At 43.3% G+C, this 15,828-nt stretch overlaps 1 protein-coding gene across 2 annotated transcripts in view; it reads right to left on the bottom strand.

Moving 5' to 3' along the window:
• Nucleotides 1–13,989, bottom strand: part of hectd4 (HECT domain E3 ubiquitin protein ligase 4) — a 36,168-nt gene extending 22,179 nt beyond the window's left edge. The window contains exons 1-23 of one of the 2 annotated variants that reach the window (XM_076730307.1): nucleotides 13,314–13,989; nucleotides 9,185–9,738; nucleotides 7,207–7,296; nucleotides 6,997–7,124; nucleotides 6,179–6,287; nucleotides 5,257–5,395; nucleotides 4,713–4,883; nucleotides 4,419–4,611; nucleotides 4,138–4,299; nucleotides 3,867–3,980; nucleotides 3,612–3,752; nucleotides 3,285–3,520; nucleotides 3,048–3,190; nucleotides 2,875–2,945; nucleotides 2,674–2,779; nucleotides 2,402–2,522; nucleotides 2,166–2,294; nucleotides 1,681–1,805; nucleotides 1,090–1,243; nucleotides 875–978; nucleotides 482–680; nucleotides 258–377; nucleotides 63–167 (exon numbers count right to left, since the gene is read on the bottom strand). In XM_076730307.1, the coding sequence (XP_076586422.1) occupies nucleotides 63–167; nucleotides 258–377; nucleotides 482–680; nucleotides 875–978; nucleotides 1,090–1,243; nucleotides 1,681–1,805; nucleotides 2,166–2,294; nucleotides 2,402–2,522; nucleotides 2,674–2,779; nucleotides 2,875–2,945; nucleotides 3,048–3,190; nucleotides 3,285–3,520; nucleotides 3,612–3,752; nucleotides 3,867–3,980; nucleotides 4,138–4,299; nucleotides 4,419–4,611; nucleotides 4,713–4,883; nucleotides 5,257–5,395; nucleotides 6,179–6,287; nucleotides 6,997–7,124; nucleotides 7,207–7,296; nucleotides 9,185–9,738; nucleotides 13,314–13,460 (3,561 nt within the window). In that variant the 5' untranslated portion in view covers nucleotides 13,461–13,989. The remainder of the gene's footprint in view (nucleotides 1–62; nucleotides 168–257; nucleotides 378–481; nucleotides 681–874; nucleotides 979–1,089; nucleotides 1,244–1,680; nucleotides 1,806–2,165; nucleotides 2,295–2,401; nucleotides 2,523–2,673; nucleotides 2,780–2,874; nucleotides 2,946–3,047; nucleotides 3,191–3,284; nucleotides 3,521–3,611; nucleotides 3,753–3,866; nucleotides 3,981–4,137; nucleotides 4,300–4,418; nucleotides 4,612–4,712; nucleotides 4,884–5,256; nucleotides 5,396–6,178; nucleotides 6,288–6,996; nucleotides 7,125–7,206; nucleotides 7,297–9,184; nucleotides 9,739–13,313) is intronic. The other variant, XM_076730308.1, reaches the window with a different exon arrangement.
• Between the last annotated feature and the right edge of the window lie 1,839 nt (nucleotides 13,990–15,828).

Here is a 15,828-nt window from a genome sequence, read left to right as displayed (position 1 = left end):
CAGTGTGATTAAACAATGGTAAATACAGATGTTTGGCACATGCCAGTGCTGCTATGTGTTACCTGAGCTCTGACAGTGCAGGAGAACCCCCACATGGCTTTATCGGGGGTGTTGTGTTCACGTCCACTCCTCATCTCAAAGGAGAACGTCACTGTGTCTCCTTCAACCTAAAATAGGACACAGAATAAATCTATCTCTTCAAGACTGCACATGCACTGTGTTCACTGTGCATGTTTGTGCACAACAACTTGTTTCACCTTGACAAGGTCTTTGGGCCATCCTGTCCCCAAGACACTGCGACTGCCATATCCCAGAGTGTTTCCTCCATACTCCGTTACTTTACGACTGTTGGTGTTAGGACCAGCGTAGATAACCAACTAAAATATCAGAGAATATATTTAGTGGAAAACATTCCCAACCACAGCTTTGCTATGCTTAAGAAATGACATACATTACATGTAAGAGCTCAGGGAGTCAGTACCTTGTCATAGTCATACTGTGAGGAGCAGCGAGAATCAAAGCGAAGGTACAGGCAGCGGGCTCCTGGGATGTGTACCGTCTCCTTGAACTTGTAATTGTCCCTCACAGGGTGCACAGTCTCTACTGTCTTCCCAGCAGCCCATGGGGCAGGGATCTTCAGTCCAGTCAGGAAACCGGGCTCCTCACGTTCGTCAAGAATTCTAATAGCAAATTACTGCGGCTTTAGAAAACTGAGCTTATGACAGACCTTAAGTTACGACATGTCCTTCTATGATCATGATGAAATAAGACTTTCCTCATTGAAATGCTAAATTCTGTAGCGAAGCAATCCAACACGTAGTCTGATGGATTTATTGTGAATTAGTGACTTTTAACATTCTTATGGTGGACTTACTTGTCGTCTGCAGCACATGCCTTCGCCCCCTGCCCCAGGGAGCCGCCCATAAGTGCAGGCTCTTCAGTGAAAAGTGGAGACTGAGTCTTTAACAGCAGGGCAGTCTGGAAAAAAAGAGAGTGAAAAGAAATACTTTTATGATGACTGGCCTTCCACTCAAGAAAAAACTTTTCATTTAACACAACAGTTGACTTCTGGACTGGCAAGACTCTAACCTGGCTGGTGTAGAGGACCAGCTGCACCAACTGAGGCATGAGGGCGTCTGCGAGAGTGAGGGTCTGCAGATTGGGGTGCATCAAAGTGGTGAGCAACACCGGCAGAAGGTGCCCAAGCATTGTGGCCTTGGTTACCTGTTCCAAGCCTTTCAATCTGAACAACAAGAGAGAAAAATAAAATGCTAAGGTGATGGATCCCAGGCAGAAAAACAAGGTATGAAATGGGGGAAATTGAAGAGGTAAAACAAAAAGCCACTGTGATTTTAAGAACCTGCATCCATAAATGATTTCTCATGCACTCTTTTATTCTTTTTAAAAGGAGGCTGCAGCATTACTCAGGTTTAGCTATATCTTGTTTCACGGTGAAACAGTGCATTAGAGCCAACCGAGAGAACATCATGTCTGGTTTGATTTTTGTCAGCTACATTACGGTGTTATAGTAATGGAGACTGGCTAGGCTGCTCATGCAATGAAATAAAATAAGTGGCTTGTAGATCTGAAAGGCATCCAGCAGCAGCTGTCGCCGGCTGACCAAAGGGTTATTTTCCCACCCTGAAGGCTACTTTTAAAAAGATGCAGTTAAAAGTTTACCTGGTTTCTCTGTCAGGGATATCGCTGTTAATGAGAGCTGTGGTCACCTGCTGCAGGGTCTCCAGCACTTCATCACAGCCCACCAGGATCTTGGTTGCTAGGGACAGGATACTGCTTTGCAGCTCCTGAGGACCAAACACAGCATAGGCCCACACTTTCGTAACTTCTGCTTCGAAGATTTTCAACGATGATACAGTATCTCCTTCACACAGTACGGAACGTGTTCACATATACTGTAATTTCCTTACTTTTATGTCTACAAACTATTAAACTTCATATATTAGCACACAGATGAAACTTTTATTAGTGATAAATAGCGATATTTAGAAACAAGACATCCTTAGTTAATATAACTCTGATGTCATTAAACTAAAAAGAAGACAAATTACTATGCAGTGCCATATAAGAACATTAATCTCTCATTGCCAGACACAAACACAGACTCCACATGCAAAGAGGTAGGGGTATTTAAAGGGGATGTTTACCTGTACCTTCATTGTTTCCCCTTGTAGGGAGCTGTCACTGTCGTCATTATCATCCGGACGGATAAGAATGGTGTTACTAAGGAGGTGGTTCTGAACAGCCATGAGGTAGCGCAGACTAGGTGAGACCACCTACGGAGAGGGAAAACCGTATCAAGTTTGTAAAAGCGCAATCTCACAAAACATGCGATCCCATTCGCCACAGATGGCATTTTGTTCTGCTGAGCTGATATCCGTACTGGCACAGTGGAGAGCAGCTTCTGGAAATCGTCTCGGGCGACAGTCTGACATTTGGTAATGAGGAGGCAGGATTCCCGGACTACAGTCTTGAGGATGCAGTGCAGCAGCTCATCGCTCAGTCTGTGAAAAGCAGACTTCTGTCACTTTAAAGAACACACCTAAAGGAAGCTAACTTAAGTTTTTAAGCTAAGAACATGGCGTTGTTCTGTGCTGGTCATCAAAAGCTATGAGCGATGACATTGCACCCTATATTTAAAGGACAGCAACTTACCTGTAATGGTCATCTTCTTCACTTCCAAATCTATTCTTCTGCAGTTGGTCTGCCAGGTTGGTAAGGATGACATCACGCAGTTGCGACAGGCCACTGTTCCTTTCACCTGAGTGTTGCACACAAATACACATAATATTAGGTATATTCACAACAAAACTGTTAAAGTGCCAGTAATATTAAAATGAGTGTTTCCACAATCACCTTCAGTTAAAACCAGTTTCAGCAGTTTATTAAGTTCAGCCTCCCCCTGATATAACGTATTCAGGCCTGAGCTACAGAGGCAGAGAGGAGATAAATAAAGATTTAAATATTACTGCGAACACCGATTATACAAAACATTTTTAACTCTTATTTCTGTTTCATGTCTGACTTACCTGATGGCCAGGCACACCTCTTTCTGGATCTCTGATCCTATCTGATCTACTGGAGCCATAAGTAGCTGCCACAGAAGTAGACCTGAACGACGCACGCTCTCCCTATTCTGCTCCGACTGAGGATTAAAAAACCTAAAAACCACCTGGAGAGGACAGACAAAAAAGAAAAAATTAAAACACAGAAAACAGCCAAGTCATTTTGTGTAAAAACTGTCCCAAGCTAAACCTCAATCAGACCTGGAACACCACCAAGATGCAGCGGATGATGCAAGTATCTCCATTGACCATGGCCTTCTCCATGATGTCACAGATGCTGCTAAAGTGACGGGCCTCGATGGGATGTTGTTTACCCAGTAGCGCCCCCAGGGGGAGGCTGTTGCTGCTGGCCGCCAGCAGGTTGAGCTGGTGGATGCACATAGCACCTACGTGATGAAGTAGCTGGTTGATCACCTCGCCAGTGGCCACCGTTTCCTCTGTGAAATGACAAATTTGCAGATGTTCAAATTTCTGATTTAACCTCGTACAAACAGCATCTGCTGGTTTCAGTGCTTTTTTTAAATCTACCTTTGGGTTCTTTGATGACATGGCTGACACCGAGCCTATGGCACACATGATGAAAGGCTTGGTTCCCAGGATTGCACCACTGATCTATGTAATCACTGGAGCAGGTCCAGATCAAGTTGTTTAGTGCATCATAACATGCTCCTACGAAGCGAAAGATTACAGGAATAAATGTCACTTAACATCAGCAATGCACTGTGTGGGTATCCTCTGTGAGCTCAACACATAACAGAAAAATGCGACAAAAGCTGAGCTCACCTAGCCCTGCAACCTGGGCTCCCCTACCGAGAGAACTGCCAGGAGCATCAATGAGGTCTGCGCGGCTGCTGAACTGACCATCAGCCAGGTTAAATACCAGGCTGGAGGCTAATACTGACAAGAAATAAAAGTTTAGTGAGTAACCTCATCATTGACAACACTATTTAATATAAAGTGAGATTCCTACAGACAAAATCACAGCAAAACTGTTAAAACTGAGGGCAAAAACTCAACACAACGAGGATTTCCAAGTGTCTGTGTGTGCTCTTACTTTTGAGAGAGGACAGGCTACTGGTACCCCCAAATAGGGAGCGTGTGGCAGAGCTCCCCGATACACCAGGAGGTGAGACCAGCATCACTAGATAGGTTCCGCACACATACATAGGGGTCTTTCTCAGGGTCTTTAGAGGGAGTCCACAGCTAGTGTTGACAGCTAGAAAAGAGTTAAAACAGAGAACTGTCACCAGAGAATATTTTGATTATCATATGATCTGCATGAATTGCACAGTAAAACATATTGGATTTTTGGATGAGGTTTAGCTGATGAATTACCAGACTGCTCCTCTTTGACAGTGTTGGTGATTGCGGAGCCTGTTAGAGCAGCCAATGTGGCAGAATGGGAGGCTCGGAAGCGTGACATTCGACTCAAGAGGAGCTCGTTCAAGCACTTTGAAGACTCGCCTTCCTTGCGAGTAAGAATAACCCTCTCCTGCAAAATGTCTGCAACGCACAACCCTGTCTGCGTCTGCACCGTGGAGCGGGGAGAAGAAAAAAGATGGAACACAGCCATTAACAAACTGAATACAGCTGAAGACCTCTGTACACAGCAGGGCATAAAGTACTCACAGACAGGTGAAAGACATCCATGAAGACAGAATGGCCTTTCTGTGTCTTCTCATTGAGACTGGCTGGGGACCAGACCCAGTACAGGTACGTTCCATCTGAGCATAGGTGCAGCGTGGTCATGCTGCTGCCCACAGGGAAGTGATGGGCTGGCATGGGCACAATCTGGCACACCTGGAAATGGCACAGTGAGCATTAGCCTTGGCAATGGCTGCGCTTGTCATTATAGCTGAATGTTTAAGAGCTGGTTGGATTTTAATGGCCACAGTTAAAGTGAACATAGCTTTTATGTACTTCCGTCTTCATATGAATTTGTATATGTATGTTTATTGTTCTTCCACACCCTGCCTCTTCGTCTCATATATGTATTTGCATTGAGGCCTTATTGCATTTTGAATAGAGAGAAATGCTGCCCCACTGTGACCCTTCATGCCTGATATATATGTGAGAATCATGTTAAAAATGAAATGCAACAACACTTACAATGTCAAGTGTACTGAATGATTCAGCATCAAATTGAAAACAGTGGAATGAGACTGCACCGTACCTGGAGGGTGAAGGGGTCAATGACCTGGCACAGCTGATGAGGCTTGGCATCAAAAGAGGAAGGCCGGTGAAGGAGGCGACCGCTGCTGAACACCACCCAGCCAGGCTCCAACTCTTCATTTCGACAGTACACAAACCCCCTGCACAGAACACACACAGTGCATCTGTTTCAGTGGTCTGTACTGTATTCTGCTGAACACTTGATTTTTCTTTTCTCGATGCAAAATGAGTTGTGACAACATCCCGTCACATGTATACATTATACAAAAATTGACTGATATTAAAATTATAATCCTTTCCACAAACTGACAGTATGTCCTACAGGAAAAGTGGTGTGGTGTTTCAAAGCTGCTGTGGGCTCACAAATCTAGTTGTGCAATGCCATTGCTATGAGTTGTGCTATTGGCTGTATGTTACTGCTGTAGCGTGGCTCGTACCGAGTCTCATTTCCCTACTGAAATGTTTGTTTTCTAAGCTGTTATTTGACTGATAGAATCGAGAAGACTGAGATGCTGCTCGCATAAAATTAGCTAACTTATAGGCCTAAACCTGGCACATATATCTTTTCTGCATGGAGTAAGAAATGATGTCCGGGCTCTTTGAATTCTAAAAAGACATTGCGGAAGGAAATTGCCTTCTGCTTGCAAATTGGGTAATTTGCTACGACGGCGTGGAATTAAGATGCAGAGCACACGCCCTTTTGTCCCTTTTAAAAATCAACTAAATCAATCAAAGACAGTTAGGGAGGATGTGATGGTAAACTGCAGATACTGGTTCAAAAATGTCTCGGAAATAACACCATTGTTGCTTTGGGAAGGGTAAGTGATAAAGGATATTTTTAGTGTTTCCCACTCTCTTTCTGCCTTTCTGTTCTCTGAATGCTGTGGATAAAGAAAGGCAGGCAGGAAGGAGTGTCACGTTACCTCAGTGTCCCATGTAAACCAGAGCCCAGCTTGCTGAGTCCTCTCCCAGAGGAGTTAGTGGTATACAGATAGAGCCCGTCTGTGGCTAGACAGCGACCTAGGTCAGTGTCTGCAAGACACAGGGACGGAAAGAATTCAATATAAGGTTAATGACAGACAATGGGAATGAAAAGTCATGGCGGTATCAACAGGGGAATGGATGTGGAAAATTAGGATGCTGAGCAGGTCAGGCATCTGTTTACTTCACTAAATTTTTTTATTATGACGATTGTGAAGCCTCCAGAGACTAAACTGATCTGGTGTAAGGTTTGCTTCAAATGTAAATATGCAAACCTCTCTATGGATATACACCCTGATCAGCTTTCATCACTCTACAAGGTCAGCTGATGGATTGCTGGAGAGTGAGCATCACTCTTTCCTCCTCTGCTTTATTCCTAAACCTCTCGCAGTCACAGCTCTTCTCTAGTTTCAGCATAGGCCCTAATCTCTTCACTACACATATACAGTAAAATCAGGCCAGGGGAGCCTTGTACCAGGCAACACACTCTCCTCCCTCCATTCTGGATGGGATTTCACACACTTCATGCATTACAGACAAAGGGCATTATAAATAATCTAAAGGTGAATAAATAAATCAGAAAGCAGGGCAGTATTATGATGGAAAGAATATAACATGCACAGCCCTCTAGATATGTGTGCAAGACATCATTCAGCACAAGCACATGAAAGGACTGCATCTCCGCTGACCTATTATTCAGATCTTTGGTTTTATAAATGTAGAGGCTGATCACACAAACATTTTTAAAAGGGGTTTTTACCTTTATTCTCTGCTCCTCCAGCAGAATTATCAGGTGTGGGCAGCATGTCCTCAAATCCCCATGACACACTATGTTTACCCCCGAGGAGGCAGGATGGAGAGCCTGGGCCTCCTTCCAGGAGCAAGAGTCTGAAGCAGTAAAGATACAGTGGTTACTCACTGGGAGAGTCGCTAATAACACCAGGGTCCTTTCAGATTAACTGACACTCACCTGTACAGGACATCTGACACAGGGAGCTGGCCCAGATCAGTTTGTTTCTGCAGCAGGTGAACTGTGTGGATGAAGGTCTTCAGAGATCCCCTGAGGAGAAGTTTGGCAGATTAGTCAGGAAGCCTCAGCATGAAACACAAGGAAAAGTTCATTGTTACGCACTTCTGGAGCTGTAAATGAAATAATACTTGGCCTGACTTACGGAGGGTTCCGATGTAATGTGCTGGGAATTAAAACCCAATCTTTTCTGAATCTGAATAAAAGTTTTTTTTTTCCATTTGAGTGCAGCTGAGAGATTATTTTACACTGTGACTCTGCAGGGTGTAATGAGCAACCTACTTAAGTTTGTGCAGTGTTCATTTACTGCTGCGCCCCATCCAAGACTGAACTATTAACTGAATACAGTCAAGTAATTCTATATTCAGGGAGATAATCTATGCAAGAAGAGGTCTGCTGAAGTGATACAAGAGAAGCAAGGCTTGGAACTGCAGCTCTTGAAAACGTCTTCGAGAATACGATGATAATGATTACTATTGATTGACACTATTGATTGATAATATTGATGTCAGTGGTGATGACATTTGTTTTTACAGCTAACCAACTGACATGTCACCATATATGTTTGTTAGCAAAGAAGTTAGAAAAATCAAAGAACTTTGATTTGCAGCATGTGACAGAGTTACTGGGACGCTGGAATAATCCGGGGAAATCCTGCAATGAGCTGTGCAGGAATGTATGTCTGACTCAGTGTTTACATGTTCTGCAGGCGACAGACAAAACACGGTAGTCATATCAGTTTCCCCTTCTCCACCTCACTGCGTAAACATGGCAGTCTTTTAGCTTACTTTCCCCTCCTACATAGTGAATTTACTAACCGACCCCATCACTGGTGCGGGGGAGTAAAGCTGATAGCTCTTTAATTAGGTCCCAGTGTTGGTGAAAAGGCACCGGGGCTGGATGGTTCCCCACAACAAAGAGCTCTCAGCCTCAACAGAGGCTGAACAAAGAATGGAGAGTTCTGGCGTTGACAAGTCAAGATCAGTTGTCACCAGCAGAAGCCAGAGTTCAGACACATATGCAAAAAAAAAAAAAAAAAAAAAAAGGCACATTCTGCAGGTGACAAATATAAAAAACATCCAACCAATTATATTCAATTTCAGTTCAACTTCTTTTAGTATTGTGGGTTTTTGCATGTGAGCAAAAGACAATGCAAAAGAGTCATCACGACCCCACCCAGCCCTGTCTATCCCAGGGGCCCTCTGCTGCTGCCCCATGGATTCCACCAACTGTAGAATAATGGCTGAAGCTACAGCAGGAGGCAAAACAACACGTTTCTTCTGTTCAGGCATCACTCTCAAACAGTGTAAGTAGCTCGCGCTAACAGAGCACAGTTGTAGCCGCAGCAAGCTCCGACTGCAAATGTTAGTTCGAGTTCAGAGCATCAGAGCAGTGCACTGACACTGAGCTGACAGAGAGCAGGTCTGTTTATGCCCGTAAGTTTGAAGATATATACAAATAACAATCACCAAAAGTTCAGCTACTCCTTTATGTTATCGTGCAAACATGGCAGTGACACTGCGACAGTGTATGTTAGATTGTGGTTTTGAGCACTGAATCAGGCATGATCATTCCTGTGGCATGTACACTGAGAGGGAGAGGAGAGAAACTAATCAGTTGGTCAGTTGTGTGCCTATTTTAGCTTTGGCTGCCAAGAATAACTGACCTGCTTGTGAGGAGAGTTACTGACAAAGTAACTCAAGAGTACTTTCACTAAGACGTTTCTTTGTCATGTTATTCTCACTGCTTGTGCCTCTCAATGACTTGTTCTTCGTACTTATTAGGTGACGACAGGCCTTCTTCAAAGTGTTTGGCCACTCTAAAAGCCATTTAGTGAATGTTGGTGGTTCAAAACGCTGTCTACAGGAGCCAACAGAGGAATGTGAAAGTGGGACAGCAAGGACAGAATGTATGATCTCACCTGGCACAGGCAAGTGCCACAAGTGCAGCAGCAGCGTTTTCCCTCTGTCTGTGTGTGTGAAGGATCTGCGTCTGAGCCTGCCCCCGCTGTTGGCCTGACTCGTGGGCACCATCTTCCAGCCAGGAGCAGAGCAGCCCCTCCAGGCCATTGAGGCAGTCAGCGGGCTCTTTGCTGAGGCTGAGCGGCTGGCAGTCCCGGAGGCAGGCTAGCAGTACCTCTGCTGTGACCCCGCAGAGTGCCGGGTCACTGCGAGTCTGGGACTGCAAAAGGGGGAAGACCAGCAGCAGACCGACACGGGACGTGAAGGGCGCCTGCTCGGGTTGCTGGAGCAGACCTTGTCTTTTGAGCAAGGCCAAGGTCTCCTCATCAGCCCCTCCAGTTCCCTCTCGCTCCTGCTGCTCCTCCAGGGCCAGCTGCCGCTGCGCCCCCCACAGGCCACGCAGAGCATTGAGACGGTACTCCAGCAGGCGTGCATATGCATTGCTCTGATTCCCACAGACGGCGCGCAGACGCTCAGCAAGCTCTACCGGGTTCTTCGTCTCAAATGTTAGTATCTGTAAGACAGGAGGACAGCAGGGAAGTAAAGCAGGAAAAATACAAGTTTACATTAAAGTGCAAACAGACAACTTTTCAACTTCCCTCTTCCCCCTGGCATTTCCAAGTGGTATTATTGTTGGCACCACTGTTGCAAACACAACCAGATCGCTTTCTGTTTTCCACAGAAACTAGCAACTACCAACACCTGACACACTGCCACACACTTTCTGTGAAGAAACATGAACACCACAGTGGAAATACGAGAGCAGACAGAAGCATGTTGGCTGAAGAGGAAAAGCTACATTTTCTGAATCTTATATGGAGTAATAACACAGCTTGAATTTTTCTTCATGCAAACAAGTAACTGCAGCAGGGGTTGGTGTCGGGGTGAAAGGGGGAGTGGAGGAAAACAATCGGTGAAAAAGTGTGAGTTTATTCATTCATTTAGTCTATAATGGAGTTTTTACAAAATGGAAAAACATCTTGAACATATTTTCTGTTAATTTTCTGTCTGTTCATTTTTTATCCACAGTCTGTCTTTAACAGCAAGATGATTAAAAAAAAACATTTCTAAACTGGGGTCTTTAAACAAAACTATGGTCTCCTTTTCAGCAGAGTTACAAACAACCGGTTCATCCACAGGGTGTATTACATTGCTGGCTAATATGCAACAAACATTCTCTTTTAAAACTAAGCTCATAAGTTCGATCACACGTATGATTTATCGGTAGAACTTAGGGCATTTCCTCAGAACGACTATGAATCATCTCCACAGAATAAAGCCTTGTGTCTACAGTTCCTTGGTCTACAGCATAATGGTCAGGGATAGCAACACACATCCAGGACAGCCTATCACAAGTGAAGCAATGTGCTTCATGTGCACTTAGGCAGCATTTCAGATATTGATTACACTCTGTGGCCCACGAATCATGGACTAGAAAAAAGCCCATTATGCCATTTAGCAGGCACAATTTGTATTGATTCAATTTCAGAAATGCTGCTAATGTTACAGTAACACTCCTTAGCTGGATGCTAGGCCTTCTCCACCTTTCTCTGAAAAACACTGCTGCAAGTGGATAAAAATAGTCAGCATCACAACACCTACGAAAACAGCACTGAGTGACCCAGTCAGTCTCAGAGATGGACTCAGAGAAGGCCAGAAGTGTCGAGAATCTGAATATAACCTTGAAAAATAAGACAGGCCTGTGTTTTGGTATGAGCTGTGACCTAGCATTCATAGCAGTCTGACAGCAACAAACAAAAGGCCAGATTTTACAACACAATATCAAATGTATCTCGTTTTTTACAGGACTTTCTATATTTGCATGCGCGCCATCCCATTTCCAAAAAAGCTTTAATTAACATGCCAACCTAATGAGTCTCACCCACATACATGTTACCATTTCTGCTCAGGTTAAATTATCTGAGGGATCCTGGGGACATTATCCTACGCATAAAGTGTCCGTACTTTGTATTTATCTAAAAAGTGGTACTCTTAGCAACAACTTGTGCATTCCCCCAAGTGAAAAAGTCCAGCTGTGAGTTATCCTGCCTTCACCGGCACGTCCACATTGCTTCTTCTCGTTGTAGAGCAGCTTAAACAGAAAGCATAAGTTCAGAAGCTGTGTCACTGCATGTCTGCTGCTGAGCTTTACAAGACGATGAAACAAGGCGAGGGCTCAAGCTCAAACCAGGCTGTTCACATTCATTAATTAACCAGTAGTCTGTCATCTGTCAGAACTGCAGATTTAACGAATGTTTTACATATACTTATACCGGCTAAAATAAACTGAATGTGGCTGACAGCTGAATAGTGAAGGAGCAATCTGCAGCTGCTATGTGTCAAACACTATAACTACTAGCACTGATAACATAATAGATTGCTGATTACAGTACTAATATTTGTCCTGAATATAACCTGGTATTAGACAAATAACAAAGTGCAGGGCCAGTTAAAAACTGAGGTTAGGATTTAGGATTATTCAACTGAATGTGTACAGTTCAATGTGCCACATTGTACATTGTGAGAGTTTACTCAAGCAGGCAGTGTCTGCTGTTGACAGAGGCCTTACACCAATCTCAGCATACTCCCGGTGTAAAAAACATTTCCCACTATGAAGTGTGGAACTGTGCCAACACGCCACTTCTCCCATCATGCAGCAGTGAGCTTGACTACTGTTATAACATACTCTAAAACAAGCATGTGCTGAGAAATTAACAAATTAATATGAATTTCTACAGAATTTTAAACCGAACTTCAATTTATTTTTTAGCTTGCTATGTGCTGTTGACCAAATAAATATATTTTCAAAATAACTACTACACATTTGTATAAGCAACAAATTCACAAGCAAACATTTTTGTTAAAATTCAATAGATGCAAAACATTGGAACTGTTTCAGAAATTAGGACTGGTTGATTGCAATCTTGTTAAGGTAAATTTAGACACATGAGACTCATGTATTTGCTGGATGAATTTCAGGTTATCTATATAAAAAAAAATGGTTGAAAATGCTGACCTAAATGACACATGCAGCAATGGCAATGATCAGAATTCTACTGTCCCTATTGTGGCTAACATACGTATTCCGGCCAATGTACTTTACAGACTGGTGGATAATACAAGTTCTAGCTTTATTACATGGTTGAGTACCGAAATATCGAGGTAGTAACATTGTCAGGTGGAAGTTTCCATCTGCATCACCGTAAAGCCACCGAAACTACACAACATAGCCACGTTGGGTTTCGAGATTTTACCTTCAAAATAAAAGCCTACTTTCTAGTCAAAAACCATTTATCGCACTGTTAGAGCAAATTTAACCTAAACGCTCCGTAAGTACCCACTGTTTACCATCCAGCACCTGAGATGACATTGTTTCCCTTTGTTTTGAGGACAAAATTACAAGTCATAAAGCATTACAGCATTTTTTTTTAATCACTGTTGAGTACGATACACCTGACAGTGATGTAAGTATGTCATCTTCAATTATCAAACGTCTGTAGATTAAACAATTCAATCAAGCATGGATGTTACAGAAAACAGTCCTCCACACTGTCATTTGTAGACCCAAAGAATGTTTAGCGATTGGTGGAATTTGAGAAGTTGCCTGCACAGGAAAGCTGCTGCACTGGCATTACCAGTGAAATTGACGTGGTGCAACTTGAAACCTGAGGTACAGAAGTGAAGCGTGTGCGCCATCTCATAGGAACACTGAGTTATTTGGATATAATTTTAGGCAGCAAATCAAATATAACATCACTTGGACGTGCCGTTAGAAGAAACACTGTGCCCGCATAACCTGATTTTCACCGCCGTTCGGTTTGAATGACTTAAATTTTGAAGGACATGACAGGAAGTGAGATGACAACGTTTGCTAGCTTGACAGTGGGTCAATAACATGTAACATTGGGGCAGGAAACTTGCAAACGTTAGCGGTGCCGTTATCAGTGAGGGTGGTGTTGCACCTCACAGTGAAAACACAATTTAAAATCAAAAGAAACAAAAAGACACCCTTATGACAGCTGTGAGCGTGTGTTTCTATATATAAACCTTTGTGTGTGTGAACGTGTGTATGAGATGGCTTTCACCCACCTCTTGCTCGGTGTCCCCCTGTTCCGACACTCCAATTTCACTGGGCAGTTCCGCCAGATCTGTGACCCGAATGAGTCCGTCGTGGAGGAAAATGGTCTCCTCCTTCACCGAAAGCCACTGGGACGAATCTACAGCCCCGGAGCCCATCGCTCTCTCCTCCAACAGTGGTGCCAAAGGGGTCGAACATTAAAAATTCAGTGGCAGAATGACAGAAACGCCCTAGCTAGCCTGCTAGCGAGCTACAATAACATAACTGCCGTTACCGTCGCCGTTTTGTCTGACGGTGGCGTTTGACAGGGCAGACTGGAGAACTACGGTGCCAGCAAACAGAAGACAGCCAAGCGGTGAACAGACAGTAGTGGCAGGTCCTCTTCACATAACATGGGTGGTCGTGTCGTGGTAGCAGTGGCTGCTAGCTGTCTGGCTTCGTTAGCTGTAAGCGGAGCTAACTTACCGTACGCTATCGTTCTAACGTTACCGAGCAGAGTGGGCGTGACACCCGTACAAAATCCGTTATTGCACCGCACCGTTGACACGGCAGTCTTTTCAGGACGAACACTGCATCCGTAGAGAGCTCATTTCACAGTTAAATTCAGGACGCAGACAGCTCCGCTCACGGCCCAGCCGGTGTGTCAATGGCTGGTGAAGATAATGAGAGTCTCCCAGCTGTCAGTGCGACGCCATGTTTCCAAGGCCAACGAGCAGCTCCCAGCATGCACCGCGGCCCAGAATAACAGCTGTCAAGAATACATGAGTTCATTCTAACAAAACAACCTGCCACTGTGATAATGAGGCGAGTGACAATCATCATGACGTTTACAGGTTATGTTGTACGATTTTAGAACAATCATGAAGGTTAGGAGGAGGAGTCTAAATAGTCACCTGTGTTTTTACTGTATTTACTGTATATCAGACCACAATGGGGATAATTCCTGCACCTAATGTCATCTTTGACATGGAAGTGTGTGTGACTTCATGTTCCTCTTCTTTAATGAGCTTTTAAGGTGCACATGAAAATCTAGTTTACTTTGGCCTAATTTCTAATCTGCTTGACTATTCTAATCCTATATAACCGCATGCAAGCAAAACAAGTGAAGAAAAACATTTAGCAATTCTTTAACATCAGATTACACAGTTTTTATGGAATCACTGAGAACAATCATTCGATAGATTTGGTTCCCTTATTTCCTCAAAGCTGAACTCGGTGGCATTTTCAGGGAGGAACAGATCAAACGGTTGTCTAGACCAACAGGAACTGATCTTGAATGTACTTCAAACAACCTAAAATTCCATCTCTCATACCTTGTAAATGAGAAGGCATGTCTTAAAACACACTGATGCAACACACCGTAAGAACTGGAGTTTATGAAATGAAAGGGCAGATGGCGAGCACATGGAAGTGCTGCAGTCCTCACATTTTTTATTTATTTATTTATTTTTTTGTATCAGGGATGTATTACAAGCCCAGTAACATATATACTTACATATGAAATACTGCAAAATGAGAGGTAGGTATAGATCACACAACACTTAAGTATAACAAGCAGATATTTCTTTCCAATAATGATTAATTATTCCTATAGTTGTAAACCAAGAATTTGTTGATACATATGTCAAAGGATTCTAATTAACGTCAGTCTGTGGGATGTTTTTGAAAGCACTGTCCAATTATTTTTCCTTTTGTAATCAATATCCAGCGCAGATAATGGAATGCCACCCTGTGATCATTTGTGAAAATGCCCTTGACATGATCGTAAATCAATTGCTAGATCCAAACAGAAGCAAAAAAAAAAAAAGATTTCATTACATTTTCCGTGCGCAATCTGATGGATCGCAGCTTTGTATTACAGTCTTTTAGAAATATGTCAAACTTACATCTATGACATAATTACCAATACATTACAGTGTTTGAGGCTTTGAGTCTTACACCACCAGAGAGAAACAGAAAACGCTGAAATGCAAAGCTTACAAAATTCACTGTTGCTGCATAAAGCAGTCTAGTCTATAATCATGTGAGCAGCGCCGTTATATCAGCTTCTCTTTCCAGCCTTAGGCATCGCTTAGAAAGGCGAACAGGAAACCCTCTTTTTCTATCATTGCCTGAATTTCGCACCCCAGCGGTCTCTTTTTCCTCCATCTTCTTAAGTGCTTGAAGTAGGTCAGAGGCTTTAGTGAAGCCTCCAGAACAGCTACAAAAGAAACACATGAGAAATATGAAAAACAGAAACCTAATAATCTTCCATACAAGCAAACTGAGTTATCACAGGAGACTGACACTGCTGTAGCCAAAAGTTGCCTGAGATTAAGATGAATAATCAGAGCTTAAATCCTTTTTCTGCACTGGCATTTTTTCTCCTTTAGCAGTTTTAAAGCAGTACTGAGAGACAAAATCCATCATCATCTTGGGGAGACTACTGGGTTGCTTTGAGCTTTCAATCTGGAGCGCCATGCTGTAAAATTGACAAAAAGACAAGCAGAGGCCATTTAAAACCTTATAAATAAAGTGGGAAACAAG

Source organism: Chaetodon auriga, chromosome 5, assembly GCF_051107435.1.
Source record: "Chaetodon auriga isolate fChaAug3 chromosome 5, fChaAug3.hap1, whole genome shotgun sequence".
Taxonomy (NCBI): Eukaryota; Metazoa; Chordata; class Actinopteri; order Chaetodontiformes; family Chaetodontidae; genus Chaetodon; species Chaetodon auriga.
This window is presented reverse-complemented; position numbering and strand designations above follow the sequence as displayed.